At 38.2% G+C, this 20,135-nt stretch overlaps 1 protein-coding gene across 5 annotated transcripts in view; it reads right to left on the minus strand.

Annotated features, from left to right (window-relative positions):
• palm2akap2 (PALM2 and AKAP2 fusion) overlaps positions 1–11,319 on the minus strand; it is an 84,930-nt gene extending 73,611 nt beyond the window's left edge. For 2 of the 5 annotated variants that reach the window (XM_026942715.3, XM_026942711.3), the window contains exons 1-2: positions 2,337–2,642; positions 2,178–2,223 (exon numbers count right to left, since the gene is read on the minus strand). In XM_026942715.3, the coding sequence (XP_026798516.1) occupies positions 2,178–2,223; positions 2,337–2,479 (189 nt within the window). In that variant the 5' untranslated portion in view covers positions 2,480–2,642. Of the gene's footprint in view, positions 1–2,177; positions 2,224–2,336; positions 2,644–11,119 lie in introns of those variants that run through there. The other 3 variants (XM_026942714.3, XM_026942716.3, XM_026942713.3) reach the window with 3 other exon arrangements.
• Between the last annotated feature and the right edge of the window lie 8,816 nt (positions 11,320–20,135).

Genomic DNA, 20,135 nt, shown 5'->3' on the forward strand with positions numbered 1-20,135 from the left:
GGCTAGAGACACTGTCTCATTCTGTGGCCAAACTGTGCCAAAGTTTTTGGCTTTGGCTGGCCTGGATTGTTGCAGATCAAGGGTTAAAGTTGTGGAATAGAAATGTATGCTAGAGCCTGTGAGACTGATCTATATACAGGCACCAAAAGAACACAATAGCTTGAGAAACCTGAGATGTGATAATCACAGGTTGAGAAGTACACAACATTCAGTTAGTCATCTAAGTTGGTGTGGTAGACACAGTGTTAAGTAGTGATGTAATGCTCACTTGCAATGTGAAAAACCTTAAAAATACACAAATCCATAGCATGCCCTAAAAATCCTGCAAATTATAATCACTGCCAAATTAAATCCTGCTAAAATATAGCCTCAGAGCTGGTTGGCTTCAGAAGCACAACCGCTTTTGGACTGCTTGGTGATCTTCAAGCAGCCCACAGTCCTTGGTGTTCTTGAGAGCATGGGAAAAGAAGGAGGCTCGGATTAACTATATGGTTGGATAAAATACACTCTGGAGAAAGTGAGAGAAACAGTCCATAATCCTTTACTGTCTTCCTAGAAAACTCAGTCAACTCAAAAGACGGTCAGACACAGCAAGTAAAGCAATGTTTTGTTGTGTGTATACATACAGATGTGGTAGGGTTTGAATCTTTTTTCAGCCTCGAGCTCCTCTCTATAGTATGTAGTAAAACTGTCTTGGCTACTCAGCCATGCCAATCTTGTTGGCTGTTGTTGAGAAACCTAATATCAGCCCCTCACTCATTCTACGAGCACATGGAAAGTTCTTAATTATTTATGACCGTTCAACACAGTAGACGGTTGAGTGAGATATGAAAAAAGGCAGCATGCTATGCGGTCAGCTCTAAATGCTCGTAATTTCATACTTCCATACCAATATCAGTAATTAAACAGAAAGATAGCAGAATGCAGGAAAGTGGAATTAATTGGCTAGCATTATATGTTTGGCTTGATATTAGTATGATTTAACATAACTCAGCCTTGTTGCCATGCACCATTAAAAGAAGTGTGTGGGCCTTTTTTTCTTTTTCCAGCAAGTTGGTGTCAGAACAGGCAATGCAATAAAATCTGACAACTTCAATCCCGTGCTGTTGTGGCTGACCATACGCAAAAATGAATTTCAAACTGCGTGGATAATGGCACTCATGTGACTTTTGATATGTCTGCAGCTTTGTCTGTCTGAGTGTGTTGGAATGGATGACCTAAAAAGTGGATGAGCTGCAATCACTGTTATATGATTTCCAGGAACGATGCAATAACTAGTCATTTTTCTTTGTTTCCACAGAATGAGCACATAGTACACAGTTTTGCATGTAGTAATTCCTTCCATCTGTAGACATTCTCGTTTAAACATTTCATTTTCCTGGGTACTGTCAAGCATACCATTGTAATGATCTGAATCATTTGAATGTCTGTGTCTTTTCCCGGACTTCTTTTGTTCAGACTCAGAGTTTTGAGAGATGACTATCTGCTACAGTTACTGTTCTATTTAATTGAGAGAAAAAAAAAGTCTGAAAACCTTTGTGGAAAAGAGCCTCCTCTCCTCTCTTGGCTCTTGAGCTGCTTGGCAGACCCCTTTTAACTTCAATTATTCACACTTCCTCTGTCTCACCATACTTAACCTTTAGCATAGCAGTCAACATCCTAAAGTCATTAGGCTGTCTGCACTGTAATCTTCAACAAAGATTAAATATTTACCTTTCTATATTATTATCGTATTAGACTGAACAGCCAGCACGTTTGTACATACAGTCCTCCCTGCCCGTGTCTACATTAGTACCACCTCTGTTTGAGACATGTACACCTCGGAATCGTAAAGATGCTAGCGACGCAGCCAAAATAGTTCTCCATCTGTTGCTCGCCACTCCAGTGTGTACTGAAGTCCTGCGGCTGCCACCAAAATTAGCCACGCACGGCCATACTAAGCTACAACTCCTGTCCTTCAGTTTACAATCATGCTCTCTGCATTTTTAGAACTAGAGGATTGATTTGCACCTAAATCTGTGCGAGCGCAACAGTTGTATCAAAGCCCACATCTAATGGACCTAAGAAACTCCAGAACAAAACCATAACCAGTAGTAACTCTAACTCTACAACAGATGTGAGCGTCTGTCAGCAGAACAAAGGAAAACACAAGAGAGTTACAGAGTTATTGAACTTACCGCTAGGGCCTGGAGCCTCTCCTTATGAAGTTCAGCCTCAGCCATCCTGGAAAGACAAGGGTAGAGGTCTCAGTAACCGTAAGGTACACTCTTCCAGTGTGTGTGTGTGTGTGTGTGTTTGGAAGTCGGTAAGATAATGATGGAGAAGTAGACACACACACAGCTTTGGTAGTTTTCTCAAATCCAGTGAGACTGTGTGCTGAGAGCAAGTTCTTCTCATTCACTGGCCATGTGCCTGCCAGATTGCTTCTTGCTCTCTCTCTCTGGCTCTCTCTCCTCCCACCTCCCTCCCTTGCAGTCATGGGCCATGTATGTGCAGCAGGAGAGGGCAGCTGGGAGGAAGGAGGGAGGGAGGGAGAGATGGATAGTTGGCTTTTCCTCCTCTTGACGTTTCAGACAGAGCTGCTAGGAGACACGCAGGGCTGTCACTGAGGAGGAGCGAAAGGACAACGGCATGTCACACCTCGTCTAACTGCTACCACAGCTGAGTGTGTGTTTGTGTGTATGGGAGAGAGACTGCTGGGAGGCAGAAGAGAGGTGTGCCTTACACTAGGGATAGAAGAGGAAAGAACTGTTCTCTCTCTCTCTCTCTCTCTCTCTCTATACCAACATTTCATTTATCTTACTGTCATTATTTCTGACAATACATTGCAACTGCATTGCTAACATTCAATTTATTCTTCTCTTTCATATAATTCTACATTTCCCCCTATTTCTCTGGCTGCCAGCAGCCAATTAGTGAAATCTGGGGACATCAAAAAAGAAAATTCGTTAGGCATAGCAACAAATTAAAATTGAGAGGAGGCGGGGCTTATTGCACCTTCAGTTAAAGGTCTATCACTTTTCTTATATTGCATTCAAATGAAAATCTTGAATTGAATTGAAAAAACCCAATACATGATAAAAATTGAGAAAAAAAGCAGCTATGCAGTGGGAAATGGAAGGTAGCCAATGACTGAGGCTAGCAATTTAGCTAGGTAGTACATAGCTATTAAATCTGAAGCATTTCACTGCATGTTGTACTGTGTATGGTTATGTGTGTGACCAATAAAATTTGAATTTGACTCTGGACAGTATGGACAAAATAAAGGCAGATTGAATTTGAAAGAATGCAAAACCATTGAAAATATTAACATTTCCCTCAGATGCGATGGTAAATTACTAATAAAAGACTCTTTCTTCTTTCTCAGCTAAAGCAGTTGTCAAAAAAAACATGAATATAATTCACCCAATGGAAAAGCTAATTCACTGAAGGGGAAAGGATGTGGGATGTCAAAGACATGCGCATGTTTCTGGTAGCAGTTACTTTTGCTTTACTCTGACTTTAGGTGAAATTTATCCTGTGAATCCACAACCTTGCTTAGTGGTTAGCATGTCTTCCTTGCACCTCCAGGGTTGGGGGTTTGATTCCTGCCTCTGTACTGTGTGCGTAGAGTTTGCATGTTCTCCCCGTGCTTTGGTGGTTTTCTCCTCCAGTCCAAAGACATGTGGTGGAGGCTGATTAGCATCTCTAAAATTGTCCATAGAGAGTGAATGGATGTGTGAGTGTGTGTGCAGTTGTGCCCTGCAATGGGCTGGCACCCTGTCCAGGGTGCCCCCACACTGTGCCCTGAGTCCCCTGGGATAGGCTTCAGGCTCCCCATGACCCAGTGTAGGACAAGTGGTACAGAAAACGGATGGATGGAATTCACAACCCTTGCTCAGTAGTAAAAAAAAAGGGTGGAGTTGTGGTCTTTGGTCAGTTAAAGCACAGGTTAGAATGTTTTATCTATCAATTTGCTGTTAGCATGGAGTGTCCACCAGCATATGCTAGGGTCTTTGTGGTAAAATTTTGTTTTTATTCTCTGCCTACATTGTTGGGATTCTGCCATATTGAGAAATGTAACATAGCATATGAACTTTAAGATCTCCAAGCTTGGATAACAGTGTGAGTGTATTGATTTTTCTCTAATTGTCATCATTTAATCAAGGTTTTTTCATATTGCCTAGCTCTATTTAGAATTTTAAGAAGATAGCACGCAGTTACCCTAATTCCCATGATTCCTTTCTTAAACAGTTACAATGACTGAATCAACTTGTAAATCATGTGATACTGTATTAACTTTACAGGCATGGATCAGTCATCATCTTTGAAGAAAAACAACAAGAATGCAGCCAACAACTCTATTAGTTACAGCCACTAACTTTTAATAGCTTCCCAGTGATCACTGAATTCCATTTTTACTACTGTTGCTGTGAAGCCGAGGGCGGCAGGACGCGGGACCAACCGGCCCTTTTCCCTCCATCCATGCTCTCAGCTGGAGGAATACGAAAAGTCCTTATATGGAAAAGGCTGAGCTATGTGCCTGTGTGTGTGTGTGTGTGTGTGTGTGTGTGTGTGTGTGTGTGTGTGTGTCAGAAGCTTGTGGGAATAGTTAGAAATGCACTAGATGTGATTCCAACATAAATGTACTGCACTACAGCAGTTTTTTTTGTACTGTAGCAAAAAAAAAAAGAAAAAATAAGGGGCTTGCCTCTTTCCTCATGCATTATTCACAGGTCTAGTTTTATTGGTCATGCTGAAAGTTTTATAAATGAACAGAGAAGTGGCCTCTGTAGCATCCTCCAGCCACAAGTATTACCATGCTAATGGCTGCTTGTGCATTCTGACAACAAGCACCTGATGTTATTAACAAACTAAAACTACTTCAAATAATAGAGGTTGTAGTTCATTAATTAAAAGCTTCAATCAACAGCATGACCTTCATAAAATGAAATATATAAACTTTAAAAAGTGACACTTTTGCCTATCCTGATTTTAATTAAAACTTTATTCCTCTAACTGTCCGGAATCAACCACTTAAACATGTATGTTGTGACCTGGTAAAACTCCTCGGAACAGCCAAAACAGATGTACAAAACTGAAATATCAAACTCAAGTTTAGCAAAAAAAAAGGGTTTTTATACCTAACTTTAGGAAAATATAAATATATTTGGGAATATTTCTATTTACGTTTTAATCTTGCCTAGGCTTTCTGTAAAGATCATATTGAATAAGGAGTAAAAACAACCAGTCTGCACAGATATAAAGCCTAGAGTCTAGAGTCTAAAGCCCTGACAGCTAAGTGTGATTTCCTCACACACTGAATGTCAGGCTTTGAATGTCAGCTTGCTGGAGAGCTACACGCTATAGTGAAACAGACATAAGCCTAATCAATTCAGTTTGCAATCAGATACCAGCTGTCAAAATGTCTGCGATGCTCCTGCACATTATAGAATTAACTCTTTAAGTTCAATTTTCTCATTTTTCACTTTTGGTGGCAAGCAGACTTTAAAATGCTAGAACACATACTGTACTTTATTTTAGTTCAGGAATGCCTGAAATTTCCAGAACTACAAAATATAGTAGACTTCGTCACTTCTTATACCTACTGAGCTTATACCTATATAGCATTTAATATTTGACAATGATTTATTCTCTGTAAGGAAATGTAAAAATTGTGAAAGAATAACCTAAACGCAGAACCTTAATGTGAGCTGATGGAGTAAAGTTAATAGCATGTTGGGAGCATCCAAAGCTCACAGAGCCACAAGGTAATTCTTAATGTAGCATTAATAATTGAGTGGCAGAAGCCATTTGGCTGATCGTCCAAGAGGGAGAGGGGGCGCTAATAACGTTGGGTAATTATGATCCTGGGACATCTCTTCCAGCCAAAGTTTAGTGCCAGTCAACTAGCATTAGACGTGATGGAAGAATGCCAAAGAGTACTTGGCTGTGTGGGATGACAAGGAGATAGATTTTCTTTCTGCAGCATGCAGCAGGCTCTGTCAGTAGGTCTACATAATATAAATAATCAAATTCCATAAGAGATGTAATAGAATTCCCTTGCTTGCTCACACAGTAAAAAAAAAATCAGGTCTGTCTGGATGGTGGACCATAAATTGCACTGGTGAGGACAGGAAATTCCTGGTCATTCACGTAACAACTGGAAACAGGCTAAAAGCCACAAAACATACAGCTCCTGTAAACTCCAGCTCCACACTTAAGAAGGCTTTTGCCGACTGCAGAATGGCGAGTTAAATCATTCAGCAGGCCCCTGTGTAACATATTTCGCTGGCTTGTTTGGCCAGGTCTGTAACTCCCAGTACAGTAGGCTGACTTGTCAGCACTATATCCTAACACACCACGTAATGGAAGCCTGAAAGCATTAGCAGGAAAAAGAGAGCCCAACTTGTTATTTATCTAATATCCTGATAGAACTATAATGCTTTAACTTATTTATATTTGTGGAAAACACCAGAGTTTTTTTCTTGAAATATATTTAATTAGCGACACACATATTTACAAGTGAGGTCAGGGCCAAGAAAAGCCCTACATTCTCACTCAGCTCTCGGAGCATTCTGATTGGCTGCTTTATCTTCCTGCCTGCAGTCCCTGACCACACCGTCATCAAGATACAAAAGCAACTTTGTTCCTCTGGCACAGTGACTTCATCCCTCGAGCCAGCGAGGCAGACTAATGCCTTCCAGATGTGCAGAATCTGGGAATCGGAGACCAAATAAACACACAATGAATGGCCCTTAAACTCATCTAAAGCAAAACACACTACTAGTGAGCCAGTGCCAATGTTTTCAAGCTCTGTTTCAAACAGTGGCGACTTCACGGTCACACTGTCAACGTGTCATCTTTAATGCCTGATGTGGTTTTCTTTAATGTGCCCAAGATATGCAGATTATTAGCACTGCACTGAGATGTAAATGTACTAACACTGTAATGAATATTTCATAAAGTGCCTCATTTGTTGTATTTGGCTGTTTGAAGTTGACTGATTGACAGTCAAACCCTTTGTGCACTGTGGAAAATTGATCACACACAGGTTAAAGTACATAATATTTATGTTGTGTGAAGTAATGTATTAAACATCACTGTATCACCCATATCTAATAATCTATTTTGATTATTAATCATTTCCATAGATTAGTGCAAAATCAAACACTTGACTCCCTTCCTCCATCCCTCCCTTCCTTCTTTCCTTTCTTTCTTCGTTCCTTACTTAATTACTTCTTACGTACATACTTCCTTCATTCCTTCCTTTTTACATATGTACTTACCTACTTACTTCTTATGTATTTATGTACATACTTATATTTCCTTCTTTCCTTTTTACTTACTTATGTACATAGTACTTACTTATTTACTTCTTACATACTTACATATGTATATCCTTACTTCCTTCTGTCCTTACCTCCTTATGTACTTCCTTCCTTATGAGTATTTAGAAGTAGTAAAATTTTCTAAACTTGAGCTCCCTTACAGAAAACTCCCACTAACTTCAGAACATGGGTTCACATGCACTTTCAGGGCTTAACAGGTTAAAAAGCACCTTCATTTGTTTTTCATTTTATCACATATTACTCTCATAATCTCATGTGGAAAAGCATATGATCACATGAAACGTACATAATGTAAGGGCTGTCCATATGGGACAAGTACATTGCCTGTTTGAGTTAAAACACAAATTTATCATGTATTATGTCCCCTGTAAAATATTGCCCCAATTATGATAATTTTAGTACTAATGTAAATAATTGTATTACTTTTGTACTTTGACACATTTAAGGCTTCTTTGTTACCATATTGATTTTATTGATTGATTTTATTCTTATACATCGGTTAGTTCCGGTCCACTAATTTGATTGGACGAGCGACATTCTTAGAGTGCTTATATTTATTATAACTGCACTGGGATATTTCACTGTTTGTATCATTCCGCTTGTCTGTGTTCACCATGTAAAATTCCACTTCTAGCAACAGCACTGAAACTGTAATACTGAAACCATTACTAAAGTAGAGTTAGCAATATCATCAGTGGACATTGCAAATGATACATGAATTTTTCATGAATATTTCTTCTGACTTAAAAAAAGATTTGAAGCTTATCATATGAAGATGAAAAGTAAGAAGGGGAGTCAATTTCACCAGAAGCACTTTTAACAGGAATGGACAAATCATTGTGAGCTGGCCACTTAGCCGATGGATATCAGGAAGTTTTGGCTCCTTCTGGATTCCATTTGTGGAGCAAAAATAAATAAATTATTTGGCCATATTGTGTCCGAAATGTCAGTTATTCGCTATTAGTTTCTTATTTATAAAACTTGTATAAAAGTAATGTTGCATACTGAATATCGGCATGTCTGAGATTACCTATGGCCTAATCGTAGCCGTGACGATATTCAGTATAACCGCACTCTTGCTCATGAGATATTGCTTAAATACACAGAATATTGTTTTACCCAAATGCCTTAAAAAGTAACCCTGAGATATTTTATAAAAATACATTAAAATGTAAGCTTACATGCTTTACATAATTAGCTTACATTATTAGATTACATTATGGCTACTGTTTTTGCAATCTTTCATCTATTGCTAAGAAAAGATTTTCTCTAACTAGTGTTTCTTTATGGTAGAGTTAATAGAGAAGGAACATTCGGGGCATGACCCAGGAAATGTGACACACAGTAACTCTGGTCTTTCTCCCATGGAGTCTAACCCTGCACTTCTGTTCCCTGTGTTTATGGTCGGGTTTGTCCTGGACCTTGTCAGTGCTCTTGGCATAGCTTTATGTCTCTGTACTCAATGTAAACACAAATTGGCTGCCACTTAGGAATTTTCTTATTGAATCCCTTAGTGAAGGAGACTGATAACTGAGCATTAGGAAACTTTCCAGCTGACTCATATCCTAATTGGAATATAATACAGCTTGCTTTAATGTGTCACTTATGCGGGATATGAATTTCAAATACTGGACTGCCGCTTGGCCATGACATCTTGTTTTACTGATTTACTGAGACCATTTAGTTTAAATCACCTAACAAATAGGAGAGAAACCCCAGGATTCTTCATCACAGAGCTTTAACCACTGAGCAATCTAGTACATACAATATATTAGTGAGTGGGTAATAATATGCTTAATATATGAACCTGTGATTTTCCAAAGACTACTACATTTATCTGTGTCTTATGTGTGGCTGTTGCTAATCTCATGCCTCATGCTAATTTAAGGCTGGAATGTGACAGCTGCAATGTCATAACTGCTAACTATAAACTTCAGTACATTCTCGCAAATTGTAGCACCAGGAAGTAACAATAGTAGCACGGCAAATTCAACAGTCCTGCTATTAATAGGATTCAACTTATTCAGTTTCGCATTAAATCACACTGTTCATATTAACTCATAAAATATAATGCAGTAAAACATTAATAGCCTTCAGCCATTTACAGAACAGAGGTTCTGACTAACCATGCTTCCAGGATAAGCTCTTATTTCTCTTCATGTTAAAACATTTTATGCTAGCTCTGGATGTTAGCTCTGGCTCATTCAGCCCTTAAGCATTAGTGCAACAGACTTTTCTGTTAGGTTTGGGCCAGGAAGGCTAAAGAAGTACTCCAGCTGTTTTTGTCTTCATGAGAAGTCATAAATTACAGTGATGTCCTTGGAGGTCTGAGTGGTCTAGTAGGATACCTTCTGGCCCTCGTAATCTCCACTGGGTTTGTCTTAACACCTGTTGGACAGCAGCTGTGCTGGAGTGACAGACTGAACTTACAGAGCTTCAGCATGGCTTAGTTATGGAGTCAATGTCATATCCTAGAAAATTTGATGTCCAAAAATTCCAATGAATTAGCCCACTTTTGTTGTTTTCACTGCAGTCATCAGAAATACTACGACTACGACGGTGGATGCAGGTGTAGACTTTTATTGTGGAAAGTGCAAAACAACTAAAATGGTGACCACAAGAACCATAAAACTAAACAGAAGATACTTGGCGAAACATGCAGGCTATGGTACACATAGCAACACGTGAACACAATAATGACAACAGACGCTTGACAAACAGACGCTGAAAAACTTGAACTTAAATAGTGGTGCTGGTCAACCTAAACCAGGAAACAGGTGTGAGTGATTAGTGACATGAGATGTACTGGGGCTGATGGGTAGTGTAGTTCAGCGCCCTTTTGGTGCTACCCTGACACAGAGAAGCCAGAAAGCATCAACTCCTTTGTCCTGAAGATTTTTCTGTGTTGTAAAGCTTACTGACCAGTACAAAGTACTAACACTGGAGAATCCTTCCATAAATGAACATCTCCTTACAGAAAATCTCACCATATCAACAATTTTCTTTGCTAAATAATACTGTTGAATATGTTTATTATTAGCCAATCAGATTCGAGAAATGAACAGTGTTCAGGTATAATAATATTTATATTTTAATATTTTATTAGTGACCTCTGTCTTAAAAGGCATTTCACAATGACACTAATAAGCAAAGGGAAGTTTTGTTAAACCAAGATGGATTTCATTTAACTTTATTAAGGGAGTTGGTTTTGTATGGCAAAGAAGAAGATAAATAGAACAGATAGACAGAATATTCTGAATTTACATTGACCACTTAGAGTGGAAAAGCTGAAAATGCTGTATGTACATTTCAGTAATGCTATGCACATTGATCTGTCTCTACTCTCTGCTACACACAGTAGGGTATAAAGTATATAATGTGCTGCATACCTGCTAGTATTCACTACACCTTGAAACGTTCCTGTTAATTGGATCCCGATATGCTTCGATTAGGCAAGCATGGGTCAATCAGCTGAATGGAGACAACGCCCCGTTATAACCTCCTTCGTGTAAGGTACAAAAGTATCCCCTGGCAGTCTCAGCTTTCTGTCTCGCTCTATATAAATGCAGCGTGCGTCTCAGACAACCCCAGTGTCATATTCATGTTTCTTACATGCACACACACAGACACAGACAAGCACGCATCCAAATACAGGAAGCCACGACAACAGACAGCAGCCACCGCATCACATCACCATCCTCCCGTTGCCCCGGCTGCTGTTGCTATGGCAACCCGGCCATCATGTCCAACCCTCTAGAGGAAGGAAACGGGAAAATGGAAATACTCACTCAGAAGCCGGGGCTTTCCTCCTCAGGGGTGTGCCCATTATGGCTGCCTTGTCTCTCCCTTCCCCTCTCTCGCAATATCTCGTGTTGTCCTTTCTTTCACTCTGCTTTCTTAGGCTTCCTTCACCTTTTGGAAGACCGAGAGACTGTCCTTCTTGCAGAATCAGTCAGGCTCTGGGTGGCAGCGAGCGGTGAGCATCTCCTCCGACTCGCCTGCAGCAAGTGAGAGAGAAAGTGGAGTAAAGGAGGGAGGGGTCTACCTTTATTACTATAGACAATATGCTAACATTTACCATCTTATGCACTGTAGAATTAAGACAATGCTGTAGAATTGTCTCATGGTCATGGATAGAGTAAATTAGTATATTACAAGCATTCAAACACAAATACAGGAAACCATGATGACTAATTGTTCGATTTAATTAAGCAGAAATCAGTCAAAGTGCTCACATAACCATCAACTTTATGGATTTATGGGTTTGCTTCTTAAGTAGCTTAAAAATATTATGCTAGCCTTGATTCATTTATAAGAGTGATTTCATAGCTCTGAATGAAACAACTTGCTGCTGCCTATAACTTTAATCTGAGACATCTAAACTGCTGATGTCAGTGTCAGGACTCATTCTTAAGTCAAACTTCTTAAAGAAAATCTTGAGCGTACACAGAGAAGCGTGATGCATCGTATTACCAGAGGTCTAACATTAAAACCTCATTTCCAAAATCAGCTTAAAATACCAGGTACTTTATTTGAAAATATCACCTTCTAATCTCATGTTTTGTATTCATAAGTAACTATTCTATTATAATTTATTGTGAAATAATAAGTGCTATTACACAAATGGCTTTTAAACTTTGCATTGTCATGTATATTCACTGAGATATATGACACAGTTGTACATGAGTACAGTAGCATTACAAGAGCACCAGCACACTGCAGGATTTACTGTGCACAATTTTCGGCTGTGATTTATTCAAACACATGACAGCAGAGAGTGAATGCAGAGTTCCAGCTGTCGCCTGTCACTTTAACTGTCCAAGAACAGCACTTCATTCAGCTTCATGAACTCGGAATTAATGCAGGAGCAACAAGTCACATGGCCTGTACGAGCAGGCTGAATACACCTGTAAGGGGTTTGTAAATAGTGGTGAGAACAAAATGTATCTAGAACCATTCAGGGTTCTTCATGGGAACCCGTAAAGGTTCTACAACAGAGTCTTTTCTTATCAGAGAAGTAGAACCTCTTTGGGAGTGAGGAACTCATAACTCTCTAAATGAAAAACTCTGATGAACCCTTTTTTCTAGGAGCATAGGAGTCAAATATTATTAAATCATATTATTTAAGCTTTATCTTTTATATTGACCTCTTTCTCACTTTAAGCCTATGTCCTAAAAAGACAAATACATCATATCTTCTCCAAAATCTTCTTGGATCAATAACTCCAAAACTGCTTTTGGAAACCTAGCAATGGCTTGCACCCAAAACTGTGTAAGCAAAATTTGTCCAACTTTACAGGAGAGATAAAACAAACTTTGACCATACAACGGCTCAACAACATTAGATCCTTTAAGTTTTAACAATTTGTTCAAAACTCAAAAATTCAAATTACATCCCTCTAGTCCCTCGGTACAGATACAGCCATGAAGACAAACAGCTACTTTCCAATGTTGCTTATTGTCTGTAACAATTGTCTGAACTTATTTTCACACATAAGGGCCTTCAGACAGTTTCTTTATGTTTAACTGATCTTAGAGGACAAACCCAAGGTCACATTTCGCTTAATGGCCAAGGCTGTGTGCATGCCCGTGTGTCAGTCACTTGGACATTGGAGATTACGATAGCCATTTAGGAGAAAGTTATCATACTGTCTGGAATGTAAGAGTAAGGCTTTTCTAAGTGCTTGCTGTTCCTTAATCTTCTGCTAAGTGTCGTATGAGTCAAACATAATCACCGGCTAGTTTAAAAAAAGAAATGAAGAGCGTAATATAAGTGTCATATTGGTATGCCAAGTCAAAACATTACTTAGCCAATAAAATGCTGATTATAACTTCTGGTGTAATATAAAATCAAAGGTGCAGTCAGTAATGTGTAAACTAAGCTTAGATGTAATAATAATAATAATAATAATAATAATAATATGATTTCAATGATACCTTAGCAAAACTGTAATTCCTAATATTGCCATCTTTATATCTGGCTAATTTTTTCATTTAAGGATTCTGCTTAAATTTTTTCTGGACTTGAATGTAGTGTTGCTGCCTGATGAAAAATGGCTACTGAACTCTGAATCTTTCCTTAAAAGACAATTCACAAAGCAAACATATGTAGTTTTTACAAATGGAGTTTGGGTTGGTTAGGGAGAAGGGGAAGACTTGACAATATTTCACTGCAATTGCAATTAGGCAGTAGAGAACTTTAACAAATTACTAACTGCTCCTTTAACCTTTAGAGACCCTTGGTTGGAAAATTGCCTCAAAAACTTTGGAACCCCTTCAGCTGTTAAATAGCTCCCCTTCAGTACGGATTTATTTCATAAATATTATTTAAATGTGTATGCTAATATTTATTAGAGCCCTGCAGCTTTTTATTTATGAACTTTCCACTAACAACCAAGCTGGCTCTATTTATAGACGATTTGTGTAGAGAATCCTGAGTTTCACAGTATGCTAATGGAAAACAACATGGTCTCCTCCTGATGAAACCTTCAGTGATTATTTTGGGCCACACTTTCTAACATATGTTTATGTTTAGAGATATAAAAATAGAGCTGTTAAATAAAGTGTGTACATATACCAATTTGGGCCATGTTTTTTGAATGCTGCAAAAATGCAACAGTAGGTCTTAGCTTTTTTTTTTTTTTTTTGCATTATATACAAAAGAATGCCATCTATGATTATATAAAATATAAAGAAGTTAATATAAATCAAATGTACTGTAGTACTTAAAAGTGTGATTATGGAAAGATATGTTTCCTTATTTCTATAATATAACCATTAATGTAGACCTAGTGAAAAAAAATTGTGATATGCTGTAAGTAATAACCATTTTAGAATGCCGCTGAAAAGGAGTTTATAAAGTTGAATATGTAGAGTGTTTGAAAGTCAATAATTCTGTCTAAATTTTGTTAAAACACAATAACATTTGAAATGTGGAAAACCCATTGTTGTGATTTTGCTGCATTTTTCCAAAAACAGAACATGCATTTTGTGATCATTGGCACCTAAATCAGTTAAAAAAAGGGTTAAAAAAGAAAACAAACAGTAAGTATAGAAAGTATAGGAAAGTTGCTTTATACCAGTTTTGGTCAATTAAGAGTTTTATTTATAAATCAGTTATAATTATAATCAACAGTTCCTATTTGTTATGTAAAGGGAAAAACACAACAGGATATGCTGTTATAGGAAAATAATCAATGATGAAGTAAGATGGTGGTGTGGAGCGGAGTTACTGATACCATCCGGAATTTGATTATTTTCTAATAACAGCACACCCTGCAGTTAGTCCTTTGTTGACACCTACCAGTTAATTCTATCATATCCATTTGTAAGCCATCATGTACGGGCTGTTATGTGCTTTTACACACACTTATGGATAAAGAAATACCATTTCAGTGGCATTCCTCTTTATTAATCATGTGGAGTCTAAAAATGTAGAGTAGGGACTCTTAACTTGTGTTATTTAATCTGACTGGATGGAGAGAAAGAACTGTTACCAAGGGAATGCTAGCTGATTAATCATGCACCTGAAAGAGAGACAGAGAGAGGAAGACGCATGCCAGAGATAGCTGAAATGGTGAGCAGGCCAAACAAAGCAGGAGCTGAAGTAGCAGCTACTCACAGGTCTGCTGATAAGCTGATGTCCATGAGATCCAGAGTGCTACATGACCTTCTGCATTCCTACAGGTCCTACATTCCTACATTTCCCTGCAGAGCTTCACACACACACACACACACACACGCACACACTTTCAGAGGCTCTAGTTTTTGGCAATATCATGTTGTTATGGATTATTATTTGGTCTTAGGCAAGATTCAATGATGTTTCAATCAGTTGTTGTAGAGTCTGCAGTTAAAAAAAACATGGACAAACTGTAAAATAGTGTTGTGAGTAACAAGGCTGTGCACAGAGAGCTAACAAATATCACTGTCTAATACAATGTTAGCATTGTTTTCCTCCCTGTGGGGAATTCGCCCTCTAAGGGTAGGCAGCTTTTCATTTGTTTAAGTAGTGAGTGGGTATTGTGGCTGCTGTCATCTCATCTGAGACCTGTTCAAGGTCACCTGAGGCTTAGTGCTACTTCTACAGGTCCAGAGGGTTACGGGACATTCACGTTACTGAGAAACAACAAAACGGCTTTTTGCAGCCTTGAATAAAACATATTATTTATAAAAATCTCCATCAACAGCTCATTTATAAACCAAACATCTTTCGCCTCAACCCTCGCTGCTTTTAAAGGTCCTCACACACTGTGCCTGTAGTACATCGTCTCCATCTTGTGGACATGCGTGAATTTATTGCTGCATCTGAACATTTTTTTCTTTGCACACCTTAAGTGAGAGTGCTTACGCATATGTAGTATACATGGCTTATTTTTTAGAAGTGGTTCACAACAAACAAACAAGAAAACTTTAAAAAATCCATACACAGGAACATATTGCTAGTTATTTATGTAACTGTAGTTCTGAGAATACTGTGGTTCACTGGATAACCACTAGGGGGTGGTGAGAATCACTTGGATACCTTGTACACATTAAGAAATGATTCTTTTATCATTTATTTTACAGTCACAGATGATTGCTTAAAGACTACATGGGAAGCCCGGCTTCCCCTAAAATTTCATAAAAAATGCGACAATGAAATGTTTACCAAAGTGTCTATATTAATCAATCTTGATGGAATTCAATATTTGAGAAGATCAAATGAGCAAATATCTCACTGCAATATCGCACTGTTCATTCATTAACCTCAAACTGTTTCTGGTGAACAGTGCAGCCTGGATGGAACAGACACAGTGCTAATACACAATTATTAAAGCCAGTGCGTCAATTATTCTGCCATTTTGGGCAAAAATCCCACTTTGGGATGGGTTCCCTTCTTAGTCTGGTTCCTCTCAAGGTTTCTTCCTCAAATCGTCTCAGGGAGATTTTCCCTTGCCACAATCACCTCTGGCTTGCCAACTAGGGATACATTTATAAATTTATATCCTGAATGTATTTATTTCTGTAAAGTTGCTTTGTGACAATTTCTTCTGTTAAAAGTGTTGACAAAAATTGAATTGAAATTGAATTGAAAAAAATGAATTTAATTGAACTAACTTCTAAAAATGTAAAGAAACACATTGAGTGGAAACATCATGAAGCTGTACCTCACATAACTTCAAATTGTCATTTACCAGCACAGTGTGTTGGTAAAATGAATAGGATATGTGTAGCAAAAAAAATTTCAGATCATGAAGCCAAAATTGAGAGAGTTGTATTTTCTCAATTGTCTGAGAAGCCCAGGTTTTGGTGATGGCACGTACACTGCTGTATACAGGTTTAGCTCAGAGTAGCACGTTAAAAAAGTGTTATGTTTTATGGTTCAGCCTGGTTCTACATTCTGTTCTTTTTTCTTATTTTTTCTGTTGGGTTTGTTCTGATGAAGTCTTATACAATTTGAGAAACACATTTTACTCGCAACAGCACAATATATTGATAAAAATGTTGTGCATCCTTGAAATAAGAAGAAAGCCATGGAAAAAAGTAAAGGTGGGACAGTTCCCGTTACACACTGCCTTTATTATTTCGGTTCTTGGCAATCAAATCAAATTTTTAGCCATTTAACAGTGGCTGCTTCATCAGAAAACATATGGCTGTATTGCTCTTTCGAAAATGTGAAAATGCAAAGCCTCCATGTTGCTATGCCAAAATAAATGAAAAAAATCAGTAGGACCAAATTCAAAGAAAAAAAATCCAAAAAAGTATGATAATTATATTATAATGTTGAATTTTACTATCAAATAACATATATATAATAAGGTAGGTGGTAGATGGTCCACTGCTGTTCACTCTGCTGACTCATGAGTGTGCAGCGATGCACAGCTCGAATCACATCATCAAGTTTGCTGATGACACATGAGTGGTGGGTCTTATTAACAAGAACGACGAGTCAGCATACAGAGAGGAGGTGTAGCGACTAATGGACGGGTGCAGTGCCACCAACCTGTCTCTGAAAGTGGACAAAACAAAAGAGATGGTTGTTGACTTCAGGAGAACACAGAGAGACCACTCTCCGCTGAACATCATTGGCTCCTCCCTGGAGATCAAGGGCACCAAATTCCTTGGTGTTGGTCAAGGGCACCAAATTCCTTGGTGTTCACCTGGCGGAGAACCTCACCTGGTCTCTCAACACCAGCTCCATAGCCAAGAAAGCCCAGCAACGTCTCTACTTTTTGCAAAGGCAGAGATAAGCCCATCTACCACCCCCGTCCTAACCATATTCTACAGAGGGACTATTGAGAGGATCCTGAGCAGCTGCATCACTGCCTGGTTTGGAAATTGCACCTTCTCAGATCGCAAGACCTTGCAGTGGATAGTGAGAACATCTGAGAAGATCAGGTACTGAAGCATCGGTGCCCTCACGGCCAGACTGTGCAACAGTTTATTCTCCACAAGCCATCAGACTCTTCAATATTCAGAGACTGGACTGACACCAACCCACACACACACATACACACACACACACACACACACACACACACACACTCACGCTCACACTCATACTCAACTGAACACTACTCCCTTTGCAATTTTTGTACATTTCTTTCTTAAATTGCTGCTAAAACTCTGTACACAAAATACTGTATTGACCACTTGCACTCTTGCAGCTAAGACTGTATTTATTATAGTAAATACATAGTGTCATAGTATGTTATGTTTACATTTACAGCATTTTAGTATTATATTGTTATATCGTTTTGCACAACCTGTTACATATGGCACTCTGTCCACTTTATCCACACTAAAACTGTGTACTTGTTGGCGCTGCACCGTCCTTTACTGTGCTTATTGTCCTGTTTTAGGAAATTTGTACTTGACTTGTGCTGATTGTACATGTGCACTTTATGTATGTAGGTCTGTGTAGTCTTAGTTAGTTCTGTGTAGTCTAATGTAGTTCTGTGTTGTTTTGTGTAGCACCATGGTCCTGGAGGAATGTTGTTTTGTTTCACTGTGTACGGTACCAATAAAAATGACAATAAAAGCCTCTTGACTTGAAGCTCACAAACTGCATTGCTTTGAAGTCTGCACAAATCCAGTGTCAGAAATCAAATATGCCTCAAAACGATGGCTGCATTTATGCTGATGTTCATGCAAAGCCCACTTACGCTTACTCCAGGCAATAGAAAATGATGAAAGCTCTTGGGATTCAGTGTGTTTTGAACCAGGCTAGACAGAATAAGATGTCTCTGATTTAAAAAAAAAACAAAACAAAAACAAGAACATTACTTTATATAACAGTTTAGGGATCAGAACTTTCTGAATCCATTATGGTGTGAGTTTATAATTCTGTTTTGTGCATTTTCTAGTTCTCCAAATTACTAGCACTTCTTTAAAGATGGAGAACAAAAATGTCAACAATATCATCAGTAAAAACTAGAACTCACTTTTCTTGCATGTCTCTATAAACACTTAACTGAGGACAAATAGTTCACAGGATATAGCTGTTATCACAGGATGTTCCTACTGCTGTCGTTGTCTCATTTGCCTCCATTTTCCTAATTAAATTGTAAATTTATTTACCTCAGATTTATTTGTAGAGTTATCAATAAACTTTGCAACAAATATTTAAGAGATTAACAATAAATATCGCCTCAAAGCAACTTTACAGAAATCCAAATGCAGATTTAGATTCCTAATGAGCAAGCCAAAGGTGACAGTGATAAGGAAAAACTCCCGGAGACGGAGACGACATGAGGAAGAAACCTTGTGAGGAACCTCAAAAGAGAACTCTTCCTATTCTATAGGACAGTGAGATTATAAACCATTGTAGTATATAGGGTATAGAAAAGGAAAGACAAACAGTACTAAATGTGATGAAAGAATGTTTGGGGATGAGTCCTGAGATGAGCAAAGGACAGTCTTTATAATTGCAGCATCATGTCATAAATGCATCAAAGGTAAACTTGAGTAACAATAGTCACCTTCTTACTTGTTCTATTAGCTGTAATTAGTATTTAACAAATAACAGCTGCTGGTTTGTGCATTAATCTTTCAGATATTCATTGCATCATGGCAGTTTTCATGCTACATTTGGGTTTTTGTGTCAAAGCTCTCCAGAGCTCTCAATTTAGACAACTGTATATATTATTTTACATCTAAAATTTTGCTTTCAATGATGAAAGAAGACATCAGTAAAACCTGGTTGAATGGCTCTTTCATGAGCTGTTGCCACTAAAGCAGAAGACCTGCTACATTAGCCTTACTTTGAAGCCCTGCTTTACAAGGTGGCATTTGTTTAAAAGGTTTGTCCAACTTAAAGCTGCCACTGTGGTCACTATCACCATTTCATCACACTGCAGTTTAATGAGCAAAGCACACGGGTTGTAAGCACAACAAATTTCCACTTTAAAATGCCAGGACACTAATAAAACTTAATAGATTTGTGCTAATTAATGAGAACAAAGAGTCTCCAGGCAAGAAACACCTCAATGGGAAATAAAGGGTAAAGCTGAACACTGCATAATTACTGTCATTAGATAAAGGTGCTAATAGCATTTTTTGTTTTCTTGACTTGAACAGTACTAATACAACTAGAGATGCAAAATAGATTGTTAACAGTTTATTGCAATATTGGCTTATGTTACAGGCTATTATATTACAGCTATTATTATAACAGGCTGTTTAGTCTATTGTAGGCTGTAACAGGCTAAACTGTGCAAATAAACACTATGCAGTGAACATCTAGACAACCCTGAATTTCTGTCATTTTGAAAAAATTAATGCCTCTATATGATATTACAAACAAAATTAATGCAAACACAA

Source organism: Pangasianodon hypophthalmus, chromosome 17, assembly GCF_027358585.1.
Source record: "Pangasianodon hypophthalmus isolate fPanHyp1 chromosome 17, fPanHyp1.pri, whole genome shotgun sequence".
Taxonomy (NCBI): domain Eukaryota; kingdom Metazoa; phylum Chordata; class Actinopteri; order Siluriformes; family Pangasiidae; genus Pangasianodon; species Pangasianodon hypophthalmus.